The following is a 27,030-nucleotide window of genomic DNA, read 5'->3' on the forward strand; positions in this document are numbered from 1 at the left end:
CCTGGTGGCCACAGGAGAGGGGCAGGAGCTCCTTGTGCTTATAAACTGGATGGGGAATTTGGGTGGCAAAGGGACTGGGTGTTGCAGAGGGACACCTGGGGTCCTGGAAAAGACCCTGTGGTCATTTCTGGCACCCCATGGCCTCACCTCACCCCGAGTACAGCATCACCATCACTTGCTCATGGTTAAGCTCTACAAAACACATCCTTGGGGTTAAGCACAGGGCTCTGCAGGCAGAGGCAAGGGCACAGCTGGCACCTGTAGGACCTGCTGTGCCCAAAGCTCTGCGTGCCCAAGGACTTCCAGGGCTCGCTCATTTTCTTCCAGAAACCTCAATGCCATCAGAAAGCCTCTGGCTGTGTGACCCAGGAAAGCTGAGGAGGGGGCTCTCCACAGGCCTGTGGCTGAGGGCAGATGTCCCTTGTGCTGTGACTGAGCAGCACTTCCACTGTCACCCCTGCTTCATTGTGGTGCCCTTCCCAGAGCATCCCAGACTTAGGGGAGCAAGGTTTGGCTCTGTCTTTTCCTTTTTCAGCACCTCTGAGGCAGTTTGGGGTTTACATGTCAAGGTGTTGGTGCACCCAGCAGAGGGGGACAACGAGGGCCGTCCCAGACATGAGAGCCACACCTCCAGGCAGTCCCCAAAAGCCACTTTCAGGGAGCACCACCCCTTTCCTGCAGCACAGTCCTGCCTCAAAGGACCCCAGCTCCACCTGAGCCCAGGTGAGCCGTGGGTGCAGGACCCCTGCTCCAAGCTCACCAAGCACAGCAAGCCCCTGGAGCAGACACTCACCCAGAGCAGATAGGGATGTCCGTCCTAAAACACTCCTATTGCTGCTTCTGGGGTGGGATGTTTGCCAGCCCTGCCCAGGAAAAGGAGCAGCACTGGGGAGAGTGGGATGTTCCACCAGCCACCCCTACACCAGGGAGGCACCAGGGAGGAGCACAGCACCCACCCCACATCACTGCCCCCTCTCTCCCTTCGCTGCCTCAAAAGGAACCAGTTATGCCCCACTGAGAACTAGTGAAAAAAATAATCTGGTTTGGGAAGATTTTGGATCATATAAAGATTCAAGTAGCATTAAGTGAACTAGAAAACCAAGTCCTGTACATCAGCTTATAAAATTTCTAAATAAAATAATAAAAAAGAAAGAAGAGGTGTGACACATCAGTGCAAGGGATGAGGTGGTACAGTAATGCCCCTCCACCCCAGCCCCTGGGACCAAAGCCCCCAGGGAGGTCTGGGTGTCACCGTCCCATGTTCCCTTCCGCCACAGAAGTGTCCCCTCATCTGTCTGTCCGTCTGTCCGCAGGGGGCCGTGGCTCTAGAAGTCCTGCAGCCGTGAGATCAGGTCCTCCTTATTCTTCAGCAGGAACTTCTCACAGGCTTCGAAGGTGGAGCAGATGTCGGAGGACAGCCCCGCCACGTTGGTGGTGACGTAGGTGAGGTACCCCGGCATGGCCTGGTTGTAATAAGCCACCTGCGAGGCACAGGGCGAGGTCAGCAGGGCCACAGGGGAGGGAGGAGCCTCCCCCAGGGGCTGTGGGAGCACAGCCACAGCATCTCCTACCTTGCTCATCTCCTGTGACTCTGGCCAGATGCAGAAGCCGGAGCAGAGCGTCTCCCCGCGCGTGAACTCGGCCCTGGCAGGGTGGGTGGGCAGCGTCACCGAGCGAAAGGCCACCACGTAGGGGTCCCTGGGGACGAGAGAGCCCGGTCAGCTGGCACAGCCTGCGTGGCAGGGAGCAGGGCTCGGGCTGGGCACTCACCCCTTGCTGCAGGGCTTCCGCCGGGACGCCAGGATAACGAAGTCCTGCGGCTTGTTCTCGTCCCTGAGCTTCTGGCTCACCACGTGGTAGATCATGTCGTCGTCATCGACCTTCTGGACAAGCTCAGCACTCCTGGAAGGGAAGGGGACCGGTCACAGAAACTCTGCTGTGCCCCTAAATCTGAGCCTTACACATTTACAGCCCACCACCACACCCAAAATATTTGGGGGGACCCAAAATAGATGTTTGCTCCAGCAAAGCGTGGCCATCAGCCCAGATGGAGCCAGGACAGGGACACACCGTGTGAGGGGTCTCCAGGAGCAAGCAAGGTGTTCCAGATTGCAAGGCAAGATGGATTCTATGACCATCTGTTGTATGGCAATTGTCTTTTGTCATGTGGGCAGTTTGTCCTTATCTCTTCCACAATCACTCCTCCCTTGGGAGGGGACATCTGCTGATAACAGTTATTGAATGTCACTGCATGGCTGATAAGAACTACAGCATCCCATTGGGAGATGTTCTGCCCAGAGGGAGGAGCCAAGAATTGCTACTCAGGTATAATCTGGAGATTCTGGAATACCAGCACAGCTTCTCCACTGGATTTTCCCAGAGAAACAGCAGCTGCCTCTTCTTCCACTGGATCTTCAGAAGAAGACTATACCTTTTCTACAGGATCCCTGCTCCACCAGAACCACACCTGACACTCCAGGAAGGCTGCAGCCACATTTCCAATTGGACTGCTACCAACACCCTGACCCACAGCGTGTCAGGTTGAGTTCTGACTCTGTCAGTGTTGTTCTAGTGTGCTGCATTGTTTATTTTATCCTTTTATTTTCTTCCCTATTAAAGACCTGTTATTTTCTGCTCCCATATTTTTTGCCTGACAGCTCCTTGATTTAAAATTTACAGCAATTCAGAGGGGTGGGGAGGGTTTACATTCTCCTTTTCAGGAGAGACTCCTGCCTTCCTTAGCAGACACCTGGCTTTCCAAACCAAGACACAAGGCAACACACTGGCTGCCGGGAAAGCCCAAAGGGATGCTTAACCACAAGGCTTAAGCCTGAGGGTGTATCGGAACTCAGCACATCCCTCCAGGTGCCCAGAGTTGCCAAGGACTCCACCGGGGGACTCAGAGACCCTGGCATGCTGCCCAGAGCACCTGTGGGTTTGATTGTGACCCCTGGAGCAAGTTACCAGCTTTGTATGAGGACCTGAAAGTCACAGAAGTTTAAATAGTATAATAATAAAATTATCACAGGGTGAAAATGTAGATTTTAGGATTTTTGGAATGGGGGTTTTGGGGACAAGATGGAGGAACTAGGGCATATCTAGCCTTTCTTCTTCTTCTTCTTCTTCTTCTTCTTCTTAGTCTCTATCTTCTGCTGTGATGTTGGCACTTTGGGATTGGTTTAGAATAGAAATTCACTGTCTAACATAGGTGATAGGTATTGGGAATTAAGTGTAAATATGTTATACGTAGTTTGTAGTCTAAAAAGACAACACCGCCTCAGGGCGGTCAGAGTGCCTGTGGCTGCCTGGTTGAGCAGATCTCGGCTGGGCAGAAAGAAAATTTTATAGATAAGAATTAATAAACAACTTCAAGACCAAAAAGTGAAGAGCTCTGATTCATTCTTTGGATGCATGGGCCGAAACAGAGACATCTTGGGGCAGCAATTAACAACTAAACTCGGAGAGGGGTGTGATTTTGGGGAGGCTGCAGCACTCACACGTAGTGGCTGTCCCACTCGTGCCGGCGCCGCAGGTTGGAGAGCAGGGAGAAGGCGCGGCTGGCCGGGATGCAGACGGACATCTCGATGCGGAAGGACAGGAACCTGTCCTCCTCCAGCGTGTACATCCGCACCTGGGGGAGCACAGGGCACAGCTGGGACTTGTTCCCACCTGGATTGGCCGTGCTTTGGGGCGGAGGGAGAGGGGACAGGGCTTAGTACCTTTTCCTTCTCTCTGGCGAGTGCCCAGTTCGCTTTGGCCACGAGCATCTTCAGCGCAGAGACGTTGTTGTAGCTCAGATAAACCTGGGGCAGGGGCAGCATGTCAGGGGCAGGACGGGGAGCAGGAGGAGGAACAGGAGGCAGCAGCTGCCACGGGGGATCATCCTACCTTGTTGCTTTGGTCCCAGGGCACGGAGAGCGGCACCTCAGTCTGTTTGCAGGAGACGAGGTATTTTCTGCAGCAAAGGAACAGCTTCCCTTGTGAGGGGACACAAAGCACCCCCAGACTGTCCCTGCCCCCCAGTGCTGAGCCCCCCTTTCCTCCTTCCTCCATCCCCACAGCCCACTCGTTTTGCTGCTCACCGGTCCAGCCGAATTTTTTTCCTAGCACTGGCTTCTCTGTACCTCCTTTCTCCATCCTGATAAATGGGAAAAGGCAATTAAGTTAATAGGAAAAGGAGGATGGAGGAAAAAAAAAAAAAAAACAAAAAAAACCCACCACGCCTTTTTTGGAGTGGGAAAAACACTCAGCAGGGAAGGGCTGAAAGGTGAAGCCCCCTTGCTTGCCAGCTGCCACCCTGGCCACACTGCAGTGATGGTCAGTGATTAATTGTGATTTATTTCAGCATTGTCACCAGGCTCTGATCAAGTGATGGGCACTGGCACATTAGGGAAAACCCTTGTTGTAGCTGCAAACCTGAACAAGCCCCCTGAAACAAAAACTGCTAGGTACCCTAGCACCTGCAAATGTCCTCTCCTGGGGAAATAAAAGCCAAAAAAAGCAGCTTATTTTTAAGAAAGTGATTGTGTGGTGTTTTAAAGTGGATGAGAGGAGGTTTCAGGGAGCCCAACTTTGGCCATGAGATGATTTCCATCATAGTAGGAGATCCTAGTTTTAAGGCATCAAAAAATCAGGGAGCTGGACAAGGAACAGCCCAGAAGAAGCTGAGATGCCCGAGTGTTTGCTTTGCCACTGTGCTCATGTGACAGATTTCCCTAAATATTTGGATCCCAGCAAATTATGGATTAGGATGCTTTGAAAGGTACAAAACCACCTCAACATTCCTTCCCCTAAATTATAGAAAAGATGAGCTGGAATTTGCAGGCAATACTCTGCTAAGCATTGCATGGCTAATACACCTCCCTCTCTGCTCTGGCAAGTAGTTTATTTAATTAGTGACACCAAGCAATCAACTCAATTTGATTGCTATTGGGCAACTGCATTCCCACCATCACAAAACTCCATTTGTTTTGCCGCGAATCCAAGAGCCCTTGGGGTCTGAGTGGGATTTTTCCCCATTGCCACCAGGCTGGGGATGGTGCTTACCCCTGGCTCGGGTGCCACCATGGGCAGCGTGCGGGGCTGGCCCTGCTGGTCCAGCACCACGAAGGTCATGAAGGCGCTGTTGATGTGCCTGCGGCTCACAGACATCTCCTGCCCGTAGGCCTCGGCGCTCACCCCCACCTCCATGCTGCCAGAAAGAAGGGGGATGAGGGAGCAGAGGGATGAGGGAGCAGAGGGCCGTGGGGAGGGCGGGAAGGGCACCCCCTCCACTGGCACCCACCTGTTCTTGAAGGCGTTGTTGACGATGGCTTTGAGCACCAGGCGGTCCCCAACTTGCGACGGTCCTCGAAAGTGGAACATCTCGATGGCCCTCAGCGTGGGGTGGGCGTGGCACAGACGGCTGTGGGGACAGGTGTCACCCCCCTGGCTAAGGCCCCACACCATGGCACCCTCCCCGACCCAGCCAGAGACAAGGAGAGCCCAAATAATGTCACCTCTGGATCCCAACGGCCAAAGCCAGCCGTGAGAAGGAACAATGAGTGTGAACTGCAATGAGTGTGAACCTTTCCCTGGGGCGCCTCAGCACCACACACCCGTGGGACTCCCTGTGCAGTGTCACACAAGGGTGACGTGCTGGGCACTATCCCTGAGTCCAGCTGTGGCCAGACCCAGCCACTGGTGTCCCCTCCCTGTCCTGGCTCCATCTGGGCTAACGGCTGTGCTTTGCTGGAGCAAACATCTACTTTGGGTCCCTCTGATCCCCTTGTCAGGTCACCTGGCTGCGATGGTGGCCACATTCTCCATCCAGGCCATGATCTGCCCCCCGAAGGTGTTGCCCTGGTGGTTGGCATGGGGAGGCAGCACCAGCTCCACACTCTCCACGCGCGTCCTTTCCGCCGGCACCGCCCCGCTGCCGTCCCGCGTCTCCAGCTCTGCCACGGGGGAAAGGCAGGGTTCAGGGTGTTGTACAGCCACTGGGACCCCTCTCCCATCACCCCAACAGCCCTTGTCTCTCACCCTGATTTTTTTAAGTTTTTCTAAGCCTTCTGATGTTTACATTCTTGTAACGAGCCTTCTCACACGCTTTATGTAAATAACTTATTGTTTTTGCATTCTTTTATGAGGTAGGAGAAATTTGATGGACTGCTTGTTTGTCCAGTGTCATTGGAGAGGTGGCACTTTCACCCTCCAATCCACTGTCACTTTTGAAAATCTGTAAATATTGGAGTCAGAAAATAAAAAGTCCCTTTTTTTCCTTGGAAAGAGCAGCGAGTCCCTCTCCCCACAGCTGCCCTCCCACTGCATCAGCACCCCAAAACCTCCAGGCCTGGCAGTCTGGGACGGTGGGGCTGGTCCCTACCCCGTCGTGACATTCCCAAACCTCTGTGTGGTGATCACCCCAGCACCCTGCTGAGGAAGTGGGATGTCACCAGTGGGCATCAGGGATATTTTGGAAGCAAACAGGGCACGGTACCAGTTTCCTGGGGGCTGCTGGTGAGCAGATCCTTGAGGGTGTCCTTGTGCACCAGGCGCATGCGGCGGCGCTCGGCAGCGATGCTGTACTCGATCTTCTCCTCCTCTGTCTGCGGGATCAGCGGCTCCAGCCTCACCTGCAGAGGGATGGGGCAGGGTGCAGCCCTGCTGGGGGACGAGCAGCAGCGAGCAGGTGCCCTCCATGCCCAGAGCAAGGCCCAGAGCCACCCACTGTCCATCCCCCAAGCACGGGACAGGGCATCACTGACCCATGAAGAAACAGCAGCTGCCCTGATGGAAAGCTGAGCCCAGCCCAGCCCTCACAGAGGCCATTTCCCTACTGCCTCTGTTTGAGGCAGGCTACAGAGTCCCCCCAGGCACCAGCCACTGCTCACCTTGCTGCCCAAGGGGCCCTGTGCCACGAAGGTGGCGTACGCCCTGCAGATGCTGCAGTGCTTCCCGCTGCACAGGTCTTCATAGCTCACCTGGATGCCCACCTGGGAGAGGGCAAAGCACCCCTGAGAGCTGGCTCTTCTCCCCAGGAACCCACATCCCACCACGCACCCCTGGCCAGAGCCAGCCAAAAACGATGAACAATGGGATTAAAGCTGGGAATTGTGGGAGGATTTGGGGATTTGGCCATGTGGCTGGTGGGGACGGGCACACAGCAAGGGGGACAGGGGCAGGGGCACACACCAACCTCCATGCTGGAGTTAAAGGCTCGGTTCACTTTGGCTTTGATGTTGACAACTTGCCCGACGCTGAAAAACAGGAAGAGGAGAAAGGGTCTGGGGTTACTGGGGCAACCAAGCAGCTCCCTCTGAGGTGCCATGGCATTCCAGCTCACTGCCCACTGTGGTGAGGCTCCCTGGGACTGTGGGACATGCCAGATGGCCAGCAGGACACGGAGACAGCCACCCCCGAGACGTGAGAGCAGTGAGATGTCAGCCCTGAGCAGCTGTGTGCAAGTGGGTCCCCAGGTCTGGGTACTGCCAGGACACCCGAGGGGGGCAGAGGTGCCCAAGGCTTGCTTGGCACCCCTGCCCATGTGGGCATGCACGTTCCTGCCAGAGCAAACGGCTCCTCCAGCCTCACATCCACTGTCCTGCACATAGGACCAGCCACGGGGCCTCCCCACAAGCAATGGATACCTTGGGATAATGGGAGGTGGCAGGAGGCAGGGCCCAGCCAGGGGCATTTTGCACCATCTCTGAAATGAAACATTTGCTGGCAGCAAGCTGCTGCTCTCCTCTGTGCCTTCAGCAGGCTTCAGGGTGCACACACAGACCCTGCAGCCTGAGCTACTCCAGACTGGTACCCACGGAATGAGCAAATTAAATGTTTTAGTGACGCCGACAGCAGTCTTTACCAAATAACATGTTTAAATCAGGAATATTCCTCATTCCCCAAAAGAGGCCAGTGCTAGGAAACTCAGTGGAAAAATAAACCCTGTAACCACCACTTCTCCAAACCCTGTGCCCTCACACGTGCCTTCAGGCTCCAAATGAGCTCTGTAAATGTCACACTCTGCACGTTGGCTCTGGCTGGAGCAGGAATGGCAGGAGCTGGTGCCTCTGGCCGTCCCCTGGCACGGACCCTGACATGCCAGAAGGTTAGCAGGGTTAGGTGAGCAGCCCCTGTTGACATGCCATGCCTGGTCAGTGGGGTTAAGGCTCCCAACTCACGGCAGCACTGTGCTAGGCTGGCTGCTCTAGGGCCAAACACGTCCATACCCGAGCGCGCTCCTCCCGTCCCGCTGCCCAGCAGGGCTGGCAGACGGCTGGCTGGGGCAAAGAGAGACAGCAAACGAGGGGACAGGGTTAGAGGCCATGGAAGCAGCCAGGTGGATGCTCTGGATGGGTTTGTGGTGAGGGGCATGCAAGGGCAAGGGGCCAGGCAGGCAGGCTGGCAGCCCCACATGTCTATATATAGCCCTGAAAGGACTTTATCTTCTCTGTCCTTATCAAACACTGGAGGCCAGTGCCATAAATGCCACACAAAGCCCCACTCAAGGGTACGTGTGATCCTCCCCAGAGGCTGCACTTCCACACAGCAGGGCACAGGGATGGGGACAATCTGCTGCCCAGCCAGTGAGTTTTAAGCCAGTGATAATTTGGGGTCTCCTCCCTGCCTCTCCCCCACAGCACAAGGGCAGCAGAAGGCACAAACAGCCAGGAAGGAGATCTGACACAAAACTCCTCCACCTTCCAACAGCTCTGCAGGAAATCCCTGCCAGGCCCCTTGCTCAGAGCCTTGAGCTGGACCACAGCAGGTGGGATCTGAGCCAGGAGCAGCACATATTCCCTGCCCCCTTGGAGCAGTGCCCAGCTCACCCCCAAGGAGGGACAAATGCTTTGCAGGGCTAGATGTAATGCTGTGGAGTGGGCTCGGGGCTGTTCTTCCCTGCTCCTGAAGCCCATGGGGAAAAGTTGCCCCAGGAGCAGGGTATCAACCCCAGTGGTGCCACCTCTGCCAGCAGGAGGTGGCACCGTGGCTGCACCACATCCCCACACTGTGGATTTCTCATGGAGCTGACCCCCAGGGCAAGGGGCACCTCATGTGGGAGGGCAAAAGTGTGAGCTCAGCATTTCCTGGGAATGACAGTAAAACCCAAGACTGAGTGAGGCCTCTCAGTGCCAAACAAATGAGCTGACAGCCAGGGACCCCAGTGCCAGCCCTGGGTACCCACACTGGCGCCTGCACAGCAGGGAGTGGCTGGGCAGCATGGATCCTGCACTGCATGGATCCCATATGGCAAGGCAGGAACTGCTGGGCAGCACGGATCCTATATCACACGGATCCTGTATTGCATGGCAAACCCCCAGGGAGCCCCCTGGAATGGTACCCAGGTGGTTCAGACAGGCACAGTGGGTGTGGGGGCTCTGAGAGATGAGTAAAGGTGGGTGGCAGTACCTGGGCTTACTGGGGGTACAAAAGGAGGAGACTGCTTTGGGAATGCTGGGTGGGAATGCTCTCAGTACTGGGAGACTGTGGAGGATGAGGGCAGAACCCTGGGAGGATTTTTGTCCCCTCTCATCCCTGTCCCCTGAAACACCACATCCCAAGGGCTGCATGAATCAGAGGGGGCAGCTCTGTGGGGCAGCACCCAGGGGATGCCAGGACCAGCCAGGAATGGAATTTTGAGCAGGCACTGCCCAGCCTGACACATCCCACAAAGCCGGGAGCACCCGCTGGGTGGGTGAGCCCCTCCACGCCTCTGCCACCCACACGGCCACTCCAGAGGCACGATCTGCAAGATTCCAGCTTTCCAGAGCACTAAATCAGAGCTGCTTCCTGAACAAAGCCAGGGAGGAGCTGGCGTTGGGGGAAATACCGGGAAGCCAGCGCAGCAGGAGCTCCCCAGGCGAGCAGACGGCGGATAAATCAGAGCAGACAGCAGCCCTGCAGCCTCAGTCCCTGGCTGCCCTGCCAGCCTGGCACTGCCCCTGCACCTCCTCCTCCTCCTCTCCCGGGCACGCTGCTCCCTGCTCCAGCTCCAGCCCCTGCCCACGTTGCAGTGGGCAGAGGGAAAGCCCCGTGTTTGCCTGCATGCCGGTATTTACCTAATGGTGTGCTCAAAATAGATATCGTCCATGGAAGCCGTGACGCACGGGCAGCCGGCGTGTCTCTCGGCTGGAAGGGAAAAACAAACGGCATCAGCAACCTGCAGCAGCGTGCTGAGGCTGCGAGGGGCACGAGGGACCCTCTGCCCCACGTCACAGGCACACTTTATGAAAAACCCTTTCCTTAGGATTTTTCCTCCTGAGAAGCCAAGAGGCCTCAGGAACAAAATGTAAACAATGGTTAACTGCTGCTGTGGAATGCAACAGGTGGATCTTTGATTGGTCTCATGTGGTTGTTTCTAATTAATGGCCAATCGCAGCCCAGCTGGCTCAGACTCTCTGTCCGAGACACAAGCTTTTGTTATCATTCTTTTTTTTTCTATTCTTAGCTAGCCTTCTAATGAAATCCTTTCTTCTATTCTTTTAGTATAGTTTTAATATAATATATGTCATAAAATAATAAATCAAGCCTTCTGAAACATAGAGTCAGATCCTCATCTCTTCCCTCATCCTAAGACCCCTGTGAACACAGTCACAGTCCCAGACTGGTGGCACTGGTGACACCCAGCCAGCGTCCCTTTCCCTGCTGAAGCCCCTTGAATCCCAGACCAGAGTGGGATTTGGGGTTTCTCCACCCACAGCAGCGTGGGTTTGCAGATGTTTGAAGGTTTGGAGGATGTGCTGGTGTTTGCCTTCCTTCCATGAGCTTGCAGCTGTGGAGATGCACCAGTAGCTGATTCCATCTCCCCATACACAGCAAATATTTCAAAGCTGCTCTGCCGGCACAGCTTTCCCTTGGGACTCCAGGAACCTCAGACTGCAAAACTGCTCTGGGAACCCCATCCAAATGCAGAAATGCACCCGTTCCCCTGCCATAACCTCCCCATGCTTGGCTGGTGAGCTCCATTGCTTCCTGCTGAGTGGAGGAGCTCAGCCCACTCTGGCTGCAGCTCAGAGGTGCCACCAGCCTGCTCTTGCACAGCAGGCAAGGAAAAGGGCAGCACTGTAGAGGAAGCAGGCACAGATTTTGATCTGTCCCCAAGCCAGCAGGCATGCTGCAGTGCACGTCTCCTCCCCTCCTTGTCCTGCTTCTCTTTGCTCTCTAATTACTCAGCAAAATGGCATGACGTGGGTCCCCAGCTGGCGTCACTCTGAGGCACACACGGTGCTGGACTGCCAGGGATGCTGCCCATGAGCTGGCTCCTGTGCATCCTGCCTGCTGCCTTCCTGGGCAGCCAGCAGGACAAGGGGATGGCTTACAGGAGGAAGAGGATGGCTTACCAGAGGAGAGGATGGTTTAACAGAGGAAGAGGATGGCTTACAGGAGGAACAGGATGGCTTACCAAAGGGAGAGGATGGCTTACCAGAGGAGAGGATGGCTTGCTGGAGGAAGAGGATGGCTTACCAGAGGGAGGGGATGGCTTACCAAAGGGAGAGGATGGCTTGCTGGAGGAAGAGTATGGCTTACCGGAGAGGCAGGCGGCCGTGTCGATCCATTTGAGCAGCTGGCCCGTGCTGAGCTCTCCGCGGTGGTTGGTGTGGCAGGGCAGCACCAGCTGGCTCATCTGCACCTCAGTGGGGTTGTGGGCAGCCGGGGGGCTCGCCATGGCCCCCGGCACCTCCTCCCGCTCCCCTGGCTCCCGGGCACGGGGTGGAGAGGTCGAGCCCTGTGGGGCACAAAAGCTCCGTTTTACCCCCAGGGGAAGCAAATCTCCTGAGGGAACAGTGACCTGTGATGACACTCCCCACACAGAGCTGGGAGAACCCCAGCCCTGCACACGCCTGGATGCCACCAAACCCACCCAGCCCTTGCCAGAGACAAGGTGCCTGCAGCTGAAAGGGAAATGATCCCTCTAAAACAAGCTCCATAGGGGATTATTCCAGGTTTTCAGGCCATTTATCACCCAACCCCACTGCTTCCTCCCAAAATCCACGAAAAACCCCTCCCAAAGTTAATCATTCTTCTGGGAAGGAATTTTTCTCCTTGACAGCTTCATTTTTAGGGTGCTGCAGCACAGGGTGGGTTTGCTCTCCTGGGGCTGGACAGTGCTCCACACCTTCCACCAACACCCCCATTTCACCAAAGGAAGCACTATGTGGTACAAGCAGCAGAGGAGGAGCATCCTCAGTTTGGTGCTGTTTGGGCAGTGAAATATGTTCCTTGCTGGCTTGTCCATTTGCAGGGCACAGAGCAGCTCCCCTGGCATCCCTTGGGAAGCAGGGTGGGAGACAGAGGAGGCTGAGGTGGTGCTGGCAGGGAAAAAAGCTGATGAGAGATGTCAAGTGAGTCGTGTTACACAAGGGCTGAACTCAGTTAGCCTGGTGAGTAACTGAGCAGACACGAGGAGCTGTCTGGGCTTCGTCAGAGCCCTTCCTTCCGCTTTCTGCTCCCGCTGCAGCTCCTGCTCTCAGCACTTGTTGCAGGAGTCCCACTGCAGCAGCTTCCCTGCCCTTTGCTTCGCCCGGATTCTTTAAAGATGGGTTCATGCTGAAAATGAAGCTTTCCCGACTACCCTGAGCTCGCTGCCTCTCAGAATAGCATTTTCCTCCAGCGGGTCTAACCTCTGTTTCCATAGCTACTGGTACACGACATCCCGGGAACGGGAACGGCACAAACCTCGCCCGGGCAGGGACACAGCGAGCGCACTGAGCCCATGGCAAAGGTGGCATCCCCCATCCCACAGTGAGACCCACCCCGGCCACCAGAGCCCCTCCAGAAGCCTCCACACCCCTGTGTGAACCTCCCGGGCTGCTTCCCAGCACGCAGAAGCGCCTCCACGAGTAGCACAGAGCTATTTTGGGAAGCCAGCAGGCTCTGGGGGACGAGCCAGCAATGCAAAGAGCTCCAAAGCTGCCTGCTGCAGCGTGAGCAGACAGCCTGGCCCGCCATCCCGCCGGTCATTCTCCCGGCGTTTGACAGCCCTGAATCTTAGGGAAGAAGCTGCTGGCTGTGGGGATGTGTTGGGAGAGGATGCAGCCAGGCCTGTGCAGCTCCTGGCACGGGGTGGCATCCCCCTGGCACGGCCTGGGTTAGTAGCTGGCGGCACAATGGGTTAGTTGCACGGCACGAAGGGTACCTGGAGGCCATTGCAACAGAAGCTCAAGATGTCTTCAGGGACTATAATATTCCCCTTGACCATTTTTAAGAGACACCTGGAAAGGAGCAGAGTGGCTCTGGTTATGGCAGGACTGGCAGAGATGGCGCGGCTGTGTCCCAGCAGAGTGTGTGGCAGGCTGTCACAGCCTGTCCCCACATCCCATGCTGAAATCCCTCCCACTCCACTGACCCCTCGCCAGCACCTATCAGGGAGCTGTCAGAGCTGACAGGGAGAAGGGCAGACCTGGGGCAGGTGCCTGCCATTCCATGGGGGTCAGGTCCCACGCTCACCAGCCCAGATGAAAGAGTCCCAGCTATTTCGGGGAGCTGGACCAAGCACACGTTGCAGGGCCGTGGCCAAGCCCTCAGCCAGTGATGCTGTGTCAATGCTGCTACATGTGACACAGGGCTGTGCCTTGAAGCTCCCCTGGCCAGAGCAGTGACACTGCTGCAGTCACAAGACAGCCAGGAGCGTATTTTTGGCAGCAGGCAGGGCTGAGGCTGCCATGGGTGGTACTGGGGGCAGCAAATGGGAAGCACCCGGCTCCAGCAGTGCTGCTGTGCCCTGCTCCAGTCCCTCTGCCTGCCAAGCCCTGGCATTCCACAAGGGCATCGTGTGTCCTTGGGTGCCTGCAGGCTCCCAGGCCATGTGCAGAGTGACTGTGTCCAAGCTGGACATCGTGGTGGCATTGCAAGGAAAGGCAGTGTGGGAGCTGCAGAATAAAAAAAAAAAAATAAAGTGGAAGAGGCTTCATATTTACATTTGCTTTTAAATGCAAGAGTGCCAGGCCCTTGGCATACCCCCAGCTTCCCAGCACACATCCCTCTCCCATGCAGCTAAAACCAGGCTGCTGGAGGTAGCAGCTCTTTTCCCAATGTATCGAATTGACTGATTTTGGCACGGGGTTAAAAAAGTGGAAGGTGTAGATTTGCCTCCTGCACCATCAGGAGCTGGAGCATCCCACAGAGTGCACCCAATGTGGTCAGTACAAAACAAGACACAAACAGGAGCCTCTTGCAGCCTCCCACCCCTGCCCCAGCAGCACTGGGTTTTGCTTTCCCCAGCCCCATGACCTTTTCCCTAGCCCCATGACCTTTTCCCTAGCCCCATGACCTCTCCAGGCTTGTTATTGAGGTTTGGGAGCTTCCTGATGGCTCACCTGCCCTTGCAGGAGCCCGCTGCAAGGGTTACTGTCCTGTTTAACAGGATGGGTTTGCTGCCCAATGCAGGCACAAGGCGGTGCCAGTGGCTGGGGGTGGTCCTGTTACACCCCACAGCCCCAGCCAACAGCTCCAGAGGGACATTCCTTGGAAACCCAAACCTGCTGCTGGCTCGGCAATGGTGTCACCTTGTCCCTGGATTGCGTTAGCAGGAGGGGGAAAAACAGCCAGAGCTGTCTGCTTTGCATCATCCCCCTGCTGCTTCCCAGGCAGCCCCAGCCCACGCTCCCAGCCCGGGGAAGGGGAGCGCCCCGAGACCTGCAGCCATCCAGCTGGTGGGTATTTGTGGAGTATTTGTTATGGAAACCAAGCCAGCAAGTGTCTGTCCTCATTAAAATCTTCAGCCTCACTCAACTGTCACATTTTTAAAGCTGTTGACTGATGCAGCCCTCAGGTCACCATGGCAACGGGATGCAGTACCCAGGCGATGATGCTCTTACTCTGTCACCCCTCAAGTGACCCACTTCTACCAAAAAAAAAAAAAAAAGTTTGCATTAGGAAAAAAAAAAAAAATCCCTTCCAGCAGAATATTTTTCTTGCCTCCTGCCACGCTCACTTCCTGTGCTGCTGAAGGCGTAAGGAGCCCACAGAGCAAACCAGGGAAGACACAGAGAGGAAAACAAACACACCAACAACCCTGCAAATACTGGGGAGAGGGACCCCACAGCACCCCACACCTCTCCTATACCCTGGCACAGGGGTGTCCCACAGCATCAAAACACCCACAAGCTCCAGGGAACGTTTCTGCTGTGAAATTCAGAGCTGGCCTCTTCAGAAATCAGCAGGGGAGCACCACTGTGCACAAACCTCCACAGCAAACCCTCGTGGGTGCCACAGCTCCCCGGGATGGTGCTGGGCAGAGATGCAGGAGAACAGCTCTTCCCCCAAATCTTGAGCCCACTGACAGCAGGGTTTGCTTCAGCCACCCCCAAGACAGTGGATGAGAGGGAGAGGCAAGGGTGAAACTGGGGTGGGGGTCCCAAGTGCTGGGCTTTGGTGGGGGTGTCTGGGCAGAGCAGGGCAGCCTCACTCCTTGAGCCACCCCAGGCTGCCCTCAGAGCTCTCTCACCAACCACTGCCACCTCTCAAATACCTAATTCCCATTTTCCCTCACCAGGCTCTGTCTCCTATCCCCACTCCAGCCCCTCGGTGTAACCTGACCCCTCCCTGGAAGTATTTAAAGAAAAAAAAAAGGGGGGAGATGGTGGGGAAGAAAGCTGCGACAATGAAGTTCACATGGCGGATTATTGGTGTATAATTGAGCAATATCCATGGTAACAAGCAAATCTGCACACGTTAAAAAATTACCCTGACCTACTTTGGGAAATTCTGCCATCTCCACAGGGCAGTGAGGGCTGTCCATGCCCCAAGACCCGGCCTGCCAGTCCCACTGCCAGAAGTCACAAAGCCCTGGTGCCAGCCAGCAGCATCGGAGATGCCCAGCACAGCCCAGCCCCATCACCCCATGCCCACCAGGATGGAGCAGGGTGCCCAGCATGAGAGCTGCTGCTCAGGATGGGACCCTCAGGATGGGGACTGAATTGTCAGGTCACAGCACGGTGAGGAAACACAGCAGCTCCATGCAGTGTGGTGCAGGAGGGTGGCCAGCCCAGAAGAAAGGCCAGGACACACTGCAATGGGTATTTTTGGGACCACACATCATGTTTCCTTAGAGTACATGGAGCAAAGCAAGGCACGGGGCCAGGAAAGTGCAAACCAAGGGTCAAAGGCAAGAGTGGGACACAGGATGACTCCTCTCACCAGGGGCTGATGGTTTTCCAGCCATCACCCATGGGAAAGCATCACTCAGCGTGAGCACAGCGGGGACACCTCCAGCACCCTCACAGCCCTCCCCAGCACAGGGTGAAGCACCCCCAGCCCCAGCCATGCCCACAGCCCCATCCATACCCCTGCCTGAGTGCTCTTTGCAGCTCCCATGAGGCTCCCAGGAAGGCTGGTGCTGGTTTGCCAGCACAGGGGCGAAGTTCCCCAGGGAGTGTCCCAGGGGACAAAGGGACAAAGGTCTGGCTCCAGTGCAGGGGGGGAACAGAGCCATATGCCACCCCAGAGCACCTGCAAACACCTCCAGGGCCAAAATTCACACGCATGGGGACACCAACAGCACCGCCCAGCCCAGGCAGCTTTGCCCTGCCACCCACGGCGTTCCCAGGGAGGAGACTGCCATAACATCAATACCACCACGTTCAGAGCACCACAGCTGGAAACCACCATAGTGGAGACCAAGCTGGTGCAAAGGTCCACACCCTGGTGGTCTTTACTGTGTGGTCTCTGCAATGGGGGCCACCACGGCGGAGATCACTGGAGTAGGAAACACCCAGGTGAACACCATGGTGATGTGGTGGTCCCTACTGTGGCCAAGACCACCTCATTTGAGGCTGCTGGGGTGGAGACCACCATGGCAACGTGCCACCCACCAGCCCCAGCACATCCCTCTGCCCTCCCCATGCCGCCACCATTCCCAGCAACCCCGTGCCCACGCTTCCCAAACTGCCCCTACTTTTAAGTGAAAAGAAGCTGATTCAAGCCAAAGCCCCCAGCACTGCTCCTGTCACACCCAGAAGGATCTGGGGGGTTGTTGGTGTCCCCAGTTCTGGCCCGCTGTCCCCGCTGCAGCCCGAGGATGCCACGTCCCCATGGACAAGCTGCCAGTGCCCAGCACGATGGAGCAGCAGCACGGCTCGCTACGAACCCCAAAGGCAGGACAGCATCACCCGGGTGAGCAGGGGGTCACAAGGGGCTTTCACCCCACATCCTTCCCCCGGAAGAGCCGCCCAGCGCCGATGCGTGCCAGGACAAGCCGGCGGCGGGAGAAGCCTCGCCAGCAGCTCCGCTCCCCCATCCCTGGCGTTCCCTCCCTGATCCCCACGGTGCCCAGCTCCCCGCAGCCCTCACCTCAGCCAGAAGAAGCTGAGCATTTGCGGGAGGTGTCGAGGCGACGGCTGGCTCGGAGGAGAAGCGTCCGGACACCTGCGGGCGCGGGCGTCGAGGCCGGGCTGGCGCGGAGCCCTGGGCCGGGGCCAGCGCACACCCCCTCCCGCTTCCTCAAATATGGCCAGGCACAACTTTTCTTAAGGTAGCGCTTGGCAGATCCGAGCCTGCCTGGAAAATGGCCGGCGCTCGGGAGCTTGGCTCTGGATGCAGCAGGGAATGTGTCGGGCTGGCTGCGGAGCCGGCGGGAGGCACCGGCGCGCTGCCAGCAGCTCTGCGGAGCGGGGTGATGATGCTCGCCTTCATGCCGCGCCAGGGAGCAGCTCCTGGGGTGACATCCCCTCCCCAGCCCACTCGTCATCCTCTTCTGCCCCCATCTCCCCAGCCAGGGGCACTCAGTTAGATTTACCTGAAAATATCGGTGTGAGCCGCAGGTGCCGACACCAAGCTCACTGTCCGGAAAAACCTCGGCAAACTTCTCCAAAGCCAATCCAATACACAGCTGCTCCCTGGCCCTGCTGCCTTTGAAGTACCTCTGACAGGGCTTGTCACAAACCCCACTTTTTTTTTCCTTTTTTTTTTTTAACAAGGAAATAAAATGCAAATTGCCGTGTCACCGCATTGATGACTGTTGGGTTTAGGGGAGGTGTTGTTCTGTTTGTATTTGATTTACACACTTTCACAAGTGACTCTTGGTCATCAGCCTACAAGAGTTTGATCAAAGCTCTTGGCAGGCACCGGCAGCACAAGTATTGCCACTGGAAAGCCAGCAGAGAAATAATTAAGCCATTTCAACGGGAAATAAAGCCCCACTCTTTTTTTGGTAAATAAGAATAACAAAGCACTGAAACAGGGCAAAAGCCCCTGCCTCAGCCACCTAAATTTTAGGCTGGTTGTGGAAAATATTCATCAAAATGCCAGACCCAGGCAGAGGGGAGCTGGGACACCAGGATACCTCTGCAAGGGCTGGGCTGGGCAGGGGTGGAGATGGGGCCCAGCTCAGGGTGATGACGCCCTGAGGGGGTTTGGAGCCTTTGGGGGATGGAGGAAGCTCTGCATTGCACCAGGTGATTGATCCGATTATGGTGATGGAGAGTCTCTCTGGAAGAAGATTGTTGCCTGAGGACTTTAACCCCGCTGAGCATTCTCTGCTCAGCTACTTGGAGAAAATCTGCACTCTTCATTCCAAGAGCAGGAACAGAGAGGCCCTTCCATGTCTTGCAGGTGGTTCTGCACACCCAGATGCGATTAAATTCCATAATTTCAGAAGACAACACTTCCTTTAAAGCGTTCACTTTTGGGACAGCAAATAAGACATTTCCCACAAGGATGGTTTCCTACCCACTTGCAGCAGCCCAGGTGCCCTGCAAACCAGATCACAGCAGGCATCCTCCAGAAAAATCTCCCCACCTTTAGCACGCAGGCCCCTGGCCAGGAAGATCTTCAGGGATCTCTCCCTCCCTCCTTAGGGTTGTTTGTTTCTGCAGCCAGAGATTAGGATCAAAAGGTTTCTGAAAACGATTCTTCCCACTCGCCAGAGTCAGAGGGAACAGCACTATTAGAAACACTTCAAATGCTTGACCCACGCTCGAGCCTGCAAACAAAAGTTGCAAGGAGAGGCTGATGTTTTCCAGGCCCAATTAGCATAATGTTGTAATTCCCGAGCTCTCGGGCTGCCTGCATCCCTTCGCCCCGGCCGGCTCCAGCTCCCTCCTTCTGATCCATCACCATATGCCCGTCTTTTACAGTTCTTTGGTGCGTGATGCTCAGAGAGTGGATAATTAGCTAAATGAATTAATTGACATTCATACTTGTAATTAGCAACCGGTTACAAGCAGCTATTCTCCTTGGGACGGCTAAAATTTCTCGGGGATTGGTGTTAAAACACTGGAAAATCGTTCGGGGTAAATAACGCGCGGGCCGCGAGCGCCGATGGCGCCCGGGTTGCGCCCGGGCTGTGAGAGCCGCATCGCGGTGAACAAGCCCGAGCAAAAGCGGAGCAGGCTGTGGAACGTGTTGGAGAGTGTTGGATATGCCTCTGCTGCTCGGGAGGAGGAGAAGTTTCCAGCTTCGGAAGAAATGCGGGCCAGATGGGCGGCTCCAGCCGGCGGCTCCCGGCTCACCCTTTGCACCCTTTCCAGCCCCGCTTGCCGCGGAGCTCGCAGCCAGGCCCCGGTAAGAGGAGGCTGCTCAGGCAAAGCAATGGAAATTGGATGTCGTGAGTGTTAATTGAACCATTAATTACTGCTGAGAGGGGGGGGAAAAAGAAAAAAGTGACGTATTGGTTTTTATCGCTTCTTGGAGTAGTTGGGAGGATGAAGTGCTCAGAGGCTCGGCAGTGGGGGGAAGGGGCTGTGGCATGAGGTTGATCTTTGTTGAAATGTAGGTTTGTCAGATGTTTAGGGGATGCTGGAGATGCTGCTGATGCAGCCACAGCTAATCCCAGCACCCTGTGAGGGCAGGAGTGGGACCCACACTAGGAACAGGGTTAGTGGAACCTGAGCAGCTCTCCTGTGCTGCTGGGGGAGACCACAACAGGGGCTTGGACAGGATTTCAGGGGCTTGGTCTCCTGTTGGGGAGACCACAACAGGGGCTTGGAGAGGCTTTCAATGTGTCCCAAACTGCAGGGATGCCACTCCCAGCCATGGGGTGCAGTCATCACCCACAGGCCCTGACAATCTGCACCCACAGCCCCTGAGAGGAGATGTGCAGGGACCCCACGGCCCCAGCATGTAGCAGGGGTGGGTGAGCTGAAGGTCTCTTCTCCCTGGAAAAGGCCCCCCAAAACCTGGGCACCGATGGGAAGGAGGGAGGGCAGCACACAGGCACCACCACACAAATGGCTCGTTTATGGAAAAGAGGAGAAAAAGTGATATTAATGCACTTCATAAATCAAACTCTCACATCCTGCTGCATCAGGAGCTCTGCACCAGAGGGAGGACAGCCTGGGCTAGGGGCACAAGGGAGACCAGGGAGGATGAGCCCTCCAAGTGCTCAGGGACAGCACTGGGGTGCCCTGCCCTGTGCCAGCCTCTCATCCTGGCAGGCTCTGCTCCCCAGCTCTGGCTGGCACAGAGGCAGTGGCACAGGGTGACAGGACAGGGTGATAAAGTGGCACCCCACGAGCCTGGGTCTCCCTCAGAGAAGGGCTCTCCCACGGCTCCTGGCATGGGCTCAGGGCTGCATTGCTCTGCCAGGAGCCCTGTTCTTGGCTCCTCCAAGCTATCAGAGCTTTAGATTTCCCTGGCAGAGCCTGGAGTTTAACTGCTGGGGAAAGGGACCAAAAAAAAGAAGCCAATCTCAGAAGAGAGGCAGTGGGAAAGGCTGGGCCAAGGAGCTGTCATGCCACCCCTTCAGCTACTACACACCCCAGTACATTCTCAAACACACTGCACAAGATAGCAGGGAGGCTAATTTTTCTTTAGCTGCAGGCAAAAAAAATATCAATTACAAGGTAACCTATTTTTCAACTCCTCCATTGGTATTTACTTAATTTCAAGGCCGGCTTGCCCACCCTGCCAGGGAGAGGATGAGGGAGGCAGTGTGCCAGGGGCTGAGCCAGGCTCAGGGTTTAATTTGGGTTTAATTGAGACACCAAAGCTCAGAGCAATGAGGTTTGTTTGAACAGGACAGCACATGGCATGGGACACCCAGGCAGAGTCCAGCCCTGGTGGGATGGGGAGCACCAGGGGCTCCCTGGTGCTTGCAGGGCAGCAGGAAAAGCCCAGGGGGAAGCAGGACTTTCTGGAGAAGGTTTGGGATGTGCTGGTGGCCCATGTGGGCAGGGACTGCAAGGGGACAGGAATAGCTCCAGGTGTCCACAAGAGCAGGCAGAGTCCCAGGGAATCCCTGGGGACAGGAGCACTCAGGGTACATGAGGACAGGGCCTTCCCAGGACAGCCCACGAACACTTGGACATCTGGAGAGGTTACACAGACACAGGACACCCGGGGGCACAGGGGGACAGGACACTGGGGGTACACAGGGACAGAGACACAGGACATTCCTGGACACAGGGACATAGGATCCCGTGGGTACACAGGGACAGGGACCCCCGGGGGACACACGGACACGGGGGACACAGCCACCCCCAGGGGACACTCAGACACAGGACATGGGGGGACACTTGGACATGGGGGGACACACAGACCCAGGGAGACATACAGACACGGGGGGACACACGGACACGGGGGGACACATGGATACAGGACACGGGGAGACACAGGGACACGGGAGGACACACGGACACGGGGGGACATATGGGCACGGGAGGACATACGGCTACAGAACACAGGGAGACATAGGGACACGGGAAGACACACGGACATGGGGGGACACTTGGACGCGGGGGGACACACAGACACAGGACACAGGGGGACACACGGACACGAGAGGGACATACGGTCACAGGACACAGGAGGACACACAGACACGGGGGGACACACGGACACAGGATACGAGGGGACACACAGACACAGGGGAACACTCGGACAAAGGGGGACACACGGACACGGGGGGACACACGGACACAGGGGGACACAGGGACAAGGTGGGGACACACGGGGACACACGGTCACGGGACGCCCGCGGGTCCGAGCGGTACCGGTGCCGCCGCGGGCCGCCAGGGGGCGCCGTTGCTCCGAGCGGCGGCGCGCACCCCCTGCCCCCCCCGGCGGCCGCGGCCGCCCCGGCCCCGGCCCCGGCCCCGGTCCCGGCCCGCAGCCGCGACCCGCCCCGCCCGTCCCCGCCCGTCCCCGCGGCCAGGGGCGGGCACCGCGGGGGGACGGCGCCCTCCGGTACCCCCCGGGCCCCCACGGAGCGGGGAGAGGGCGGCAGGGAAGGGAGGGAGGGGGGCTGTGAGGAGGAGGGGGCGGGGCGGAGCGAGGCTCGGCCAATCAGCGCGCGGCAGTTTCAAGAAGCCCCTTCCGCGCCCCGCCCCGCCCGCGCGGCGCCGCGCGGCCCCCGGGGGGGACTCGGGCTGAGGGGGGGAGGGACCCGGACCGGGACCGGGAGAGAAAGCGGGATCGGGACACGGCCCCAGTGCCCACCCTCCCGCTGCCCTGGGGGAGGGCATCGCCCCCACGCGTGCCCGCGGCCGCGGGGCTTCGGGTGCTGCCAGCGCCGGGCTTCGCCTCCGCGTCCCGGGCTGCCGGGGCAGGGTGGCACTCGCCCCCGGGTGATGGTGGGGACGGCCCCCAGGCCTTTATGAATAATGCAGTGTTATTAATTATGCAATTTAATTAATTATGCGCATGCAGCCTCTACCAGCGGATCGCTGCTGCTGCCTACATTAAAAGCCAAAAGGCTGGTTGGGGTTCTGCACCCCGGAGCCGCTCAGGGCACCGGGGATGTTTTGGCACCGGCGATGTTTTGGCACCGGGGATGTTTTGGCACTGGGGATGTTTTGGCCAACTCCGAGCTCCCTCCAACCGCCGGCACAGCTGCGCGGGTAAACAGGAAACCCCAACACCGCAGCTCCGGCCAGAGGCAGAAACCCCGAGCCCACGGCAGGCAAATGCTCCTTCCCAAAAACATGAGCGGCTCGGCGGGCGTGGGGATGGGTGGCAGCCCCCCGGCAGCGCTGCCTGCGCCGGGTTCATTTGAATGCGAGCCGTGCAGAGCGCTCGCCACCGCCACTGAGGTGTGGAAATCTCGCCCAGACGAGGAGGGGGTTCTTCCTGCTCTCTCAGGTTTAGAGGGAAAAAAAGCCTTATTAGAAGATTGGGAATTTTAGGCACCAAATCCAGCCGCTCTCAGTGGTTGCGTGGCAGTCCAGGGAGGTTATGAAATGGAGGGGTGCAGGGAGTGTGTTGGATGGAAGCCCCTCTCCCGTCCTCCACATTAGCATCTCCAGCAGTCATCATGGAGTTTGGGTTTTCCCGTGGGAAAAGGGAATACCAGGCTGGCAGCAACATGGAAAATAAAACAACCTATAGCTTGGTCAAAGTTAAAGTTCAAAATCCAAACTGCCAGCAGCAGTGCCTGGTGGGAGGACAGTCCTGCAACAGGCTGAGATGCTGTGTTCCAGGCAGGAATGCAGCCTGTACAGCCAGGATGGCAGTGGTGCCCATCTGCCAGAGCACACTGCCCACTCACCCACTATGGATAGGGGCCATGTCACTTTGGGGGCTCACGGAGCCTTTAGAGCTACTGCACCTTTCTAAGTGCAGGGCACAAATAGGGATGGAAATTTTAAAAATGTGCTTTTTTTTACAGGTGATGTTCCAGCAGAATATTCTCAGTGAATTGACAAGCACAGACTTTCTTCCCAGCAACAGGCACCCTAAAGAGCCCTGGGTAGAAGCTGCCAGGCAGTGATGGACCAACAGCTCAAGGAAGGGGCCAGGAGAAGGGAAGCTGCTCTGGGAGGTCAGGAAAGGCCAGCTAACCACCAAAACTCGGGAGCATGTTGATATCCTGACAAGGCCTGGTGGCAGGGGTTTGAGGGCTCCTTTCTGCTCCCAGGAAGTCAGGGATGGGTGCAGGGATGTCGCCAGCCCAGGCCAGAAGCAATAAAGCGCCTGGAGTGATGCAGCAAAACAGGATGGAGTCGCGTGTCGAAATAAATCATCCATGGAGGCAAGGCAGGGAGGAGGAGGAGGAGGAGGAGGTTTGCTGCTCTCAAGCCTCCCTGTGTCTAACAAAGCCTCAGAAACCCCAGGTGGGCAGCAGGAGCTGGGGCAGGATCCAGCCAGCCGTGGCCCCAGCTGTCCCAGAGCAGAGCCGGTCCTGGCCAGGCATCCCGCTGCTCCAGCTCTCCCAGGAGCTGCTTTTCCCATCCCTTCCCAGCTCCCGCGGATTCACCTTGTGGCAGGCAATGCACAGAGCTGCCAGGAGTGATAAAATGGCTGTCCCCCAAATTTATGGAGTTTATCTGTGAATAACTCTTGGAGGTGAAGCGGCCGTTGAGCCGGGGAGGAGGAAGGCTTTGCTTTGGGAAAAGCTCTCCCAGGGGCCGTGCAGGGCAGGCAGGAGCCCAGAGCCAGTCCCAGGGGCCGTGCAGGGCAGGCAGGAGCCCAGAGCCAGTCCCAGGGCTAGCAGGGGCATGCCCTGTGCCCCCCAGCTCGTAGGGCTGGGGCATGGCCGGGGTGAGCTCGCCACTCGCCCACGCTGGGGAAGCCGAGGGCTCGTTTCCCATCTGCAGCGTGTTTATTAGGAGCTAAGTCATGAAGAGGCTTTGGCACATCTCCGTGGCTCCTGCCGAGCGTGTTTAGCACAGCAGAGATCGCTGCTTCCTCCAGCAGCACGTGCGTGCCCGGGATTTCCGTGCTGGCCAGGCGTTGTGCCCCATGCTCCCTTCCCATGCCAATCTTTTCTTCTACCCCACAAAAAAAAGGTTGTATCAATGAGCTATGGAGCAGCATCCTGGTTCCTGGGGAAGCACAGCTGAGGCTGAGCAGGCTGGAGCCTCCCCCTCATACCCCCTCCCCACTCTGCTGCAGTAATATCCATCCTAAGTTTCTGAGTCTCTTCTAATTTTGGAGGCCGTAAGCAAAGCAGGCACTGTTGCAGCCAAACGAGGCTGCCAATGTTTCCTTTAAAAGCTGCTTTCACTCCGAAGGACTCTTCTAGATGGTTTGCTTTTAATAGCAGGCTGCAGGGTGCAACGCCCAGCTCGTGGCCAGGGCTCTCTTTGGAGCAGGAAGGGACTGGATGGCACTGGGAGCAGGGCTGGGGACGTGCAGGGAGCCACACACATCCGTGGTGGGCCGTGGCAGTGCACACGTGCATCCCTTTCCTGGTTCAGACCAGCAAAGAGCCTCACTCCCTTGCAGAGCTGATCCCACTGCAGCCCATTTCCTCTTTTTTCCCTCGCCAGCTTGTGGGGAAATCTTTCTAGCAGAGGGGGACAGATCCATCTCCTACCCATGGTGCTATCTCAGAGGAGAAGGAGAGGCCAGAGGAGCCATGGAGAAGCAGGAGGCAGTGAGGTCAGTGTGCTGGTAGGTGTGAGTGCTTTGCAGAACCCAATTGCTGCTTCAGTATAACCAGATTCAGGAAAATGAAGCTGAAGTGTGAAAAATGAAAGTGAAAAGATAGGAACCAACCCACGGCTATTTATTCTAAAAATACTGACCTAAATACTTAAGCGCACATATAAAAGTAGTTGTCTTTGCTGATTTCCTTTATGAGAGTCTCCTGGTTTGGTTATTATTTCACTCAGAAACCAGAAGATGAGGATTTTTGGAGACATGGAGACTTGTGTTCTAGCCTGGCACTCCGGAAGTCTTTTGCCCAAAGCTCTATGCCCAAATGTCATCTGAAAGCCCAGCTTTGAAATTCATTCATTAAACTAACGAGGCCCTGTGGTGAGCAGCCCTCACCTGCTCTGATCAGAATAGGAAAGGTTTTGGCAGGGTCTCTGCAATGGCTCTCGTGTTTCTCCGTGGGTGGGATGATGGCAGTGGCCATGGGCACACTGTGGGCATGGCAAAGCCCCCAGAAGAAATCTGGGAGCAGAGGGAGGCACTGGGGCAGTGGTCTTGGCACAAAGCATCCCTCAGCCTGTGGCATTGGCAGGGCCAGGCTGCAGTTCCCATCTGGGCTGTTGTACACATCTGGGCTGCTGGGGTTCACATCTGGGCTGTTGTTGCAGGCAGTCACCAGCCCCTGCCCCCTCCCCACTCATCTGGCAGCAAGCAGGGCCAGGATGTGGGAAGGCTGTGGGCAGCCTAAGTACTGAGCCTGGCTTAGTGCAAAACTCCCTGGGACCAATGACACGACATGGGAGCACCTCTCCTGCAGGCAGCCCTCTAACTAGGCATTTTGGGGTTTCCAAAAATACATCCCTGGAGGTGTCTGGGCCAAGCAGTGGGGTGGATGCTGAGGGAGGCCCAGGTGCAGGACCCCAGGCAGTGCAGGGATGGACCCTGCACGGTCACAGCCCCTGATGCAGCACCGTGACCTGCTCTGCACGACCTTCCTGGGGAAGATTATGAAAGTGCATTATGTGTGGAGGCAAAACGGATGGAGGAGCAGGCAGGAGTGCTGGGTCAGCAAGTCATGCAGGCTAGATGAGCGGTGAGTGCTCAGAGGGAGAAGGAAGACACCGCACAGAAAACAGTAAAGGTAAAAGCCGGGTGGGGGGGAAGTGGCTCCCTGCCTGAAGGTCTCAGGGGGCAGAGCCAGTCACAGTGGCTCTGTGTGTGTGTGTGACAAAGTGAAGGTGCAAGCCAGGAGAACGTGAGCTTGATAAAATGGGTTGGATTGGGGTTCTTTCAGTTAGAAAAAGGGGTGCTCAGTGCCATGTGGGGGCAGGAAAGGGGTCCCTTTGGACTGTGGTCTATGGCCTGGGGGCGAGTCTGTTCCATACAACATTCTGCAGGCCAGGGGATGGATGAGCACCAGCCAGGTCTCCTCACTGCCTGCTGGGAAGCAAGGTGGCCATGCATGGCTGGGTGTGTGAGCGGAGCCGGAGCAAGCCTTCCAAGCAGCAAGAGCCGAGTTTGAAACCTTGGAGGATGTTGCAGAGGTGAGTGTCCCTGAGGACACTGGCTCTAATGGCAGGCTGCTGACTGGAAAGCCTTTCCTATAGCCCTGAGGTCCTCCTTCCTCCCACAAAACTCCCAGGAGCAATGGAGGAAACCCTCGTGGGCAGCAGAGCCAGTTGGACCACGGTTCACCCTGCAGCAGCTTTTTACCTAAAATAAGGCTGCTAAAATAAGTACCCAAACTGTCACCGCGCTGGCAGCAGATTTACAGCTCCATGCACGCACCTGGCA

The 27,030-nt window shown here is 56.8% G+C and overlaps 1 protein-coding gene across 3 annotated transcripts; it reads right to left on the bottom strand.

The window, feature by feature from the left end:
* Positions 1-1,086: 1,086 nt before the first annotated feature.
* ACOT11 (acyl-CoA thioesterase 11) lies at positions 1,087-17,637 on the bottom strand. 3 transcript variants are annotated; one of them, XM_066555742.1, is made up of 18 exons: positions 17,272-17,637; positions 13,118-13,193; positions 11,509-11,707; positions 10,041-10,110; positions 8,211-8,261; positions 7,178-7,238; positions 6,873-6,974; positions 6,479-6,614; positions 5,780-5,936; positions 5,285-5,404; positions 5,047-5,191; positions 4,083-4,138; positions 3,889-3,955; positions 3,720-3,803; positions 3,498-3,631; positions 1,771-1,902; positions 1,572-1,698; positions 1,087-1,481 (listed from the first exon to the last, which is right to left on the bottom strand). In XM_066555742.1, exons 1-18 carry the CDS (start codon positions 17,292-17,294, stop codon positions 1,326-1,328), a joined length of 1,896 nt encoding a protein of 631 aa, XP_066411839.1. In that variant the 5' UTR covers positions 17,295-17,637; the 3' UTR covers positions 1,087-1,325. The 3 variants fall into 3 exon arrangements, with proteins under 3 accessions (XP_066411839.1, XP_066411840.1, XP_066411841.1); XM_066555743.1 differs by lacking the exon at positions 8,211-8,261 and having other exon boundaries at positions 17,272-17,636; XM_066555744.1 differs by lacking the exon at positions 13,118-13,193 and having other exon boundaries at positions 17,272-17,634.
* Between the last annotated feature and the right edge of the window lie 9,393 nt (positions 17,638-27,030).

The sequence above is a fragment of the Molothrus aeneus genome, chromosome 9, assembly GCF_037042795.1.
Source record: "Molothrus aeneus isolate 106 chromosome 9, BPBGC_Maene_1.0, whole genome shotgun sequence".
NCBI classification, from domain to species: domain Eukaryota; kingdom Metazoa; phylum Chordata; class Aves; order Passeriformes; family Icteridae; genus Molothrus; species Molothrus aeneus.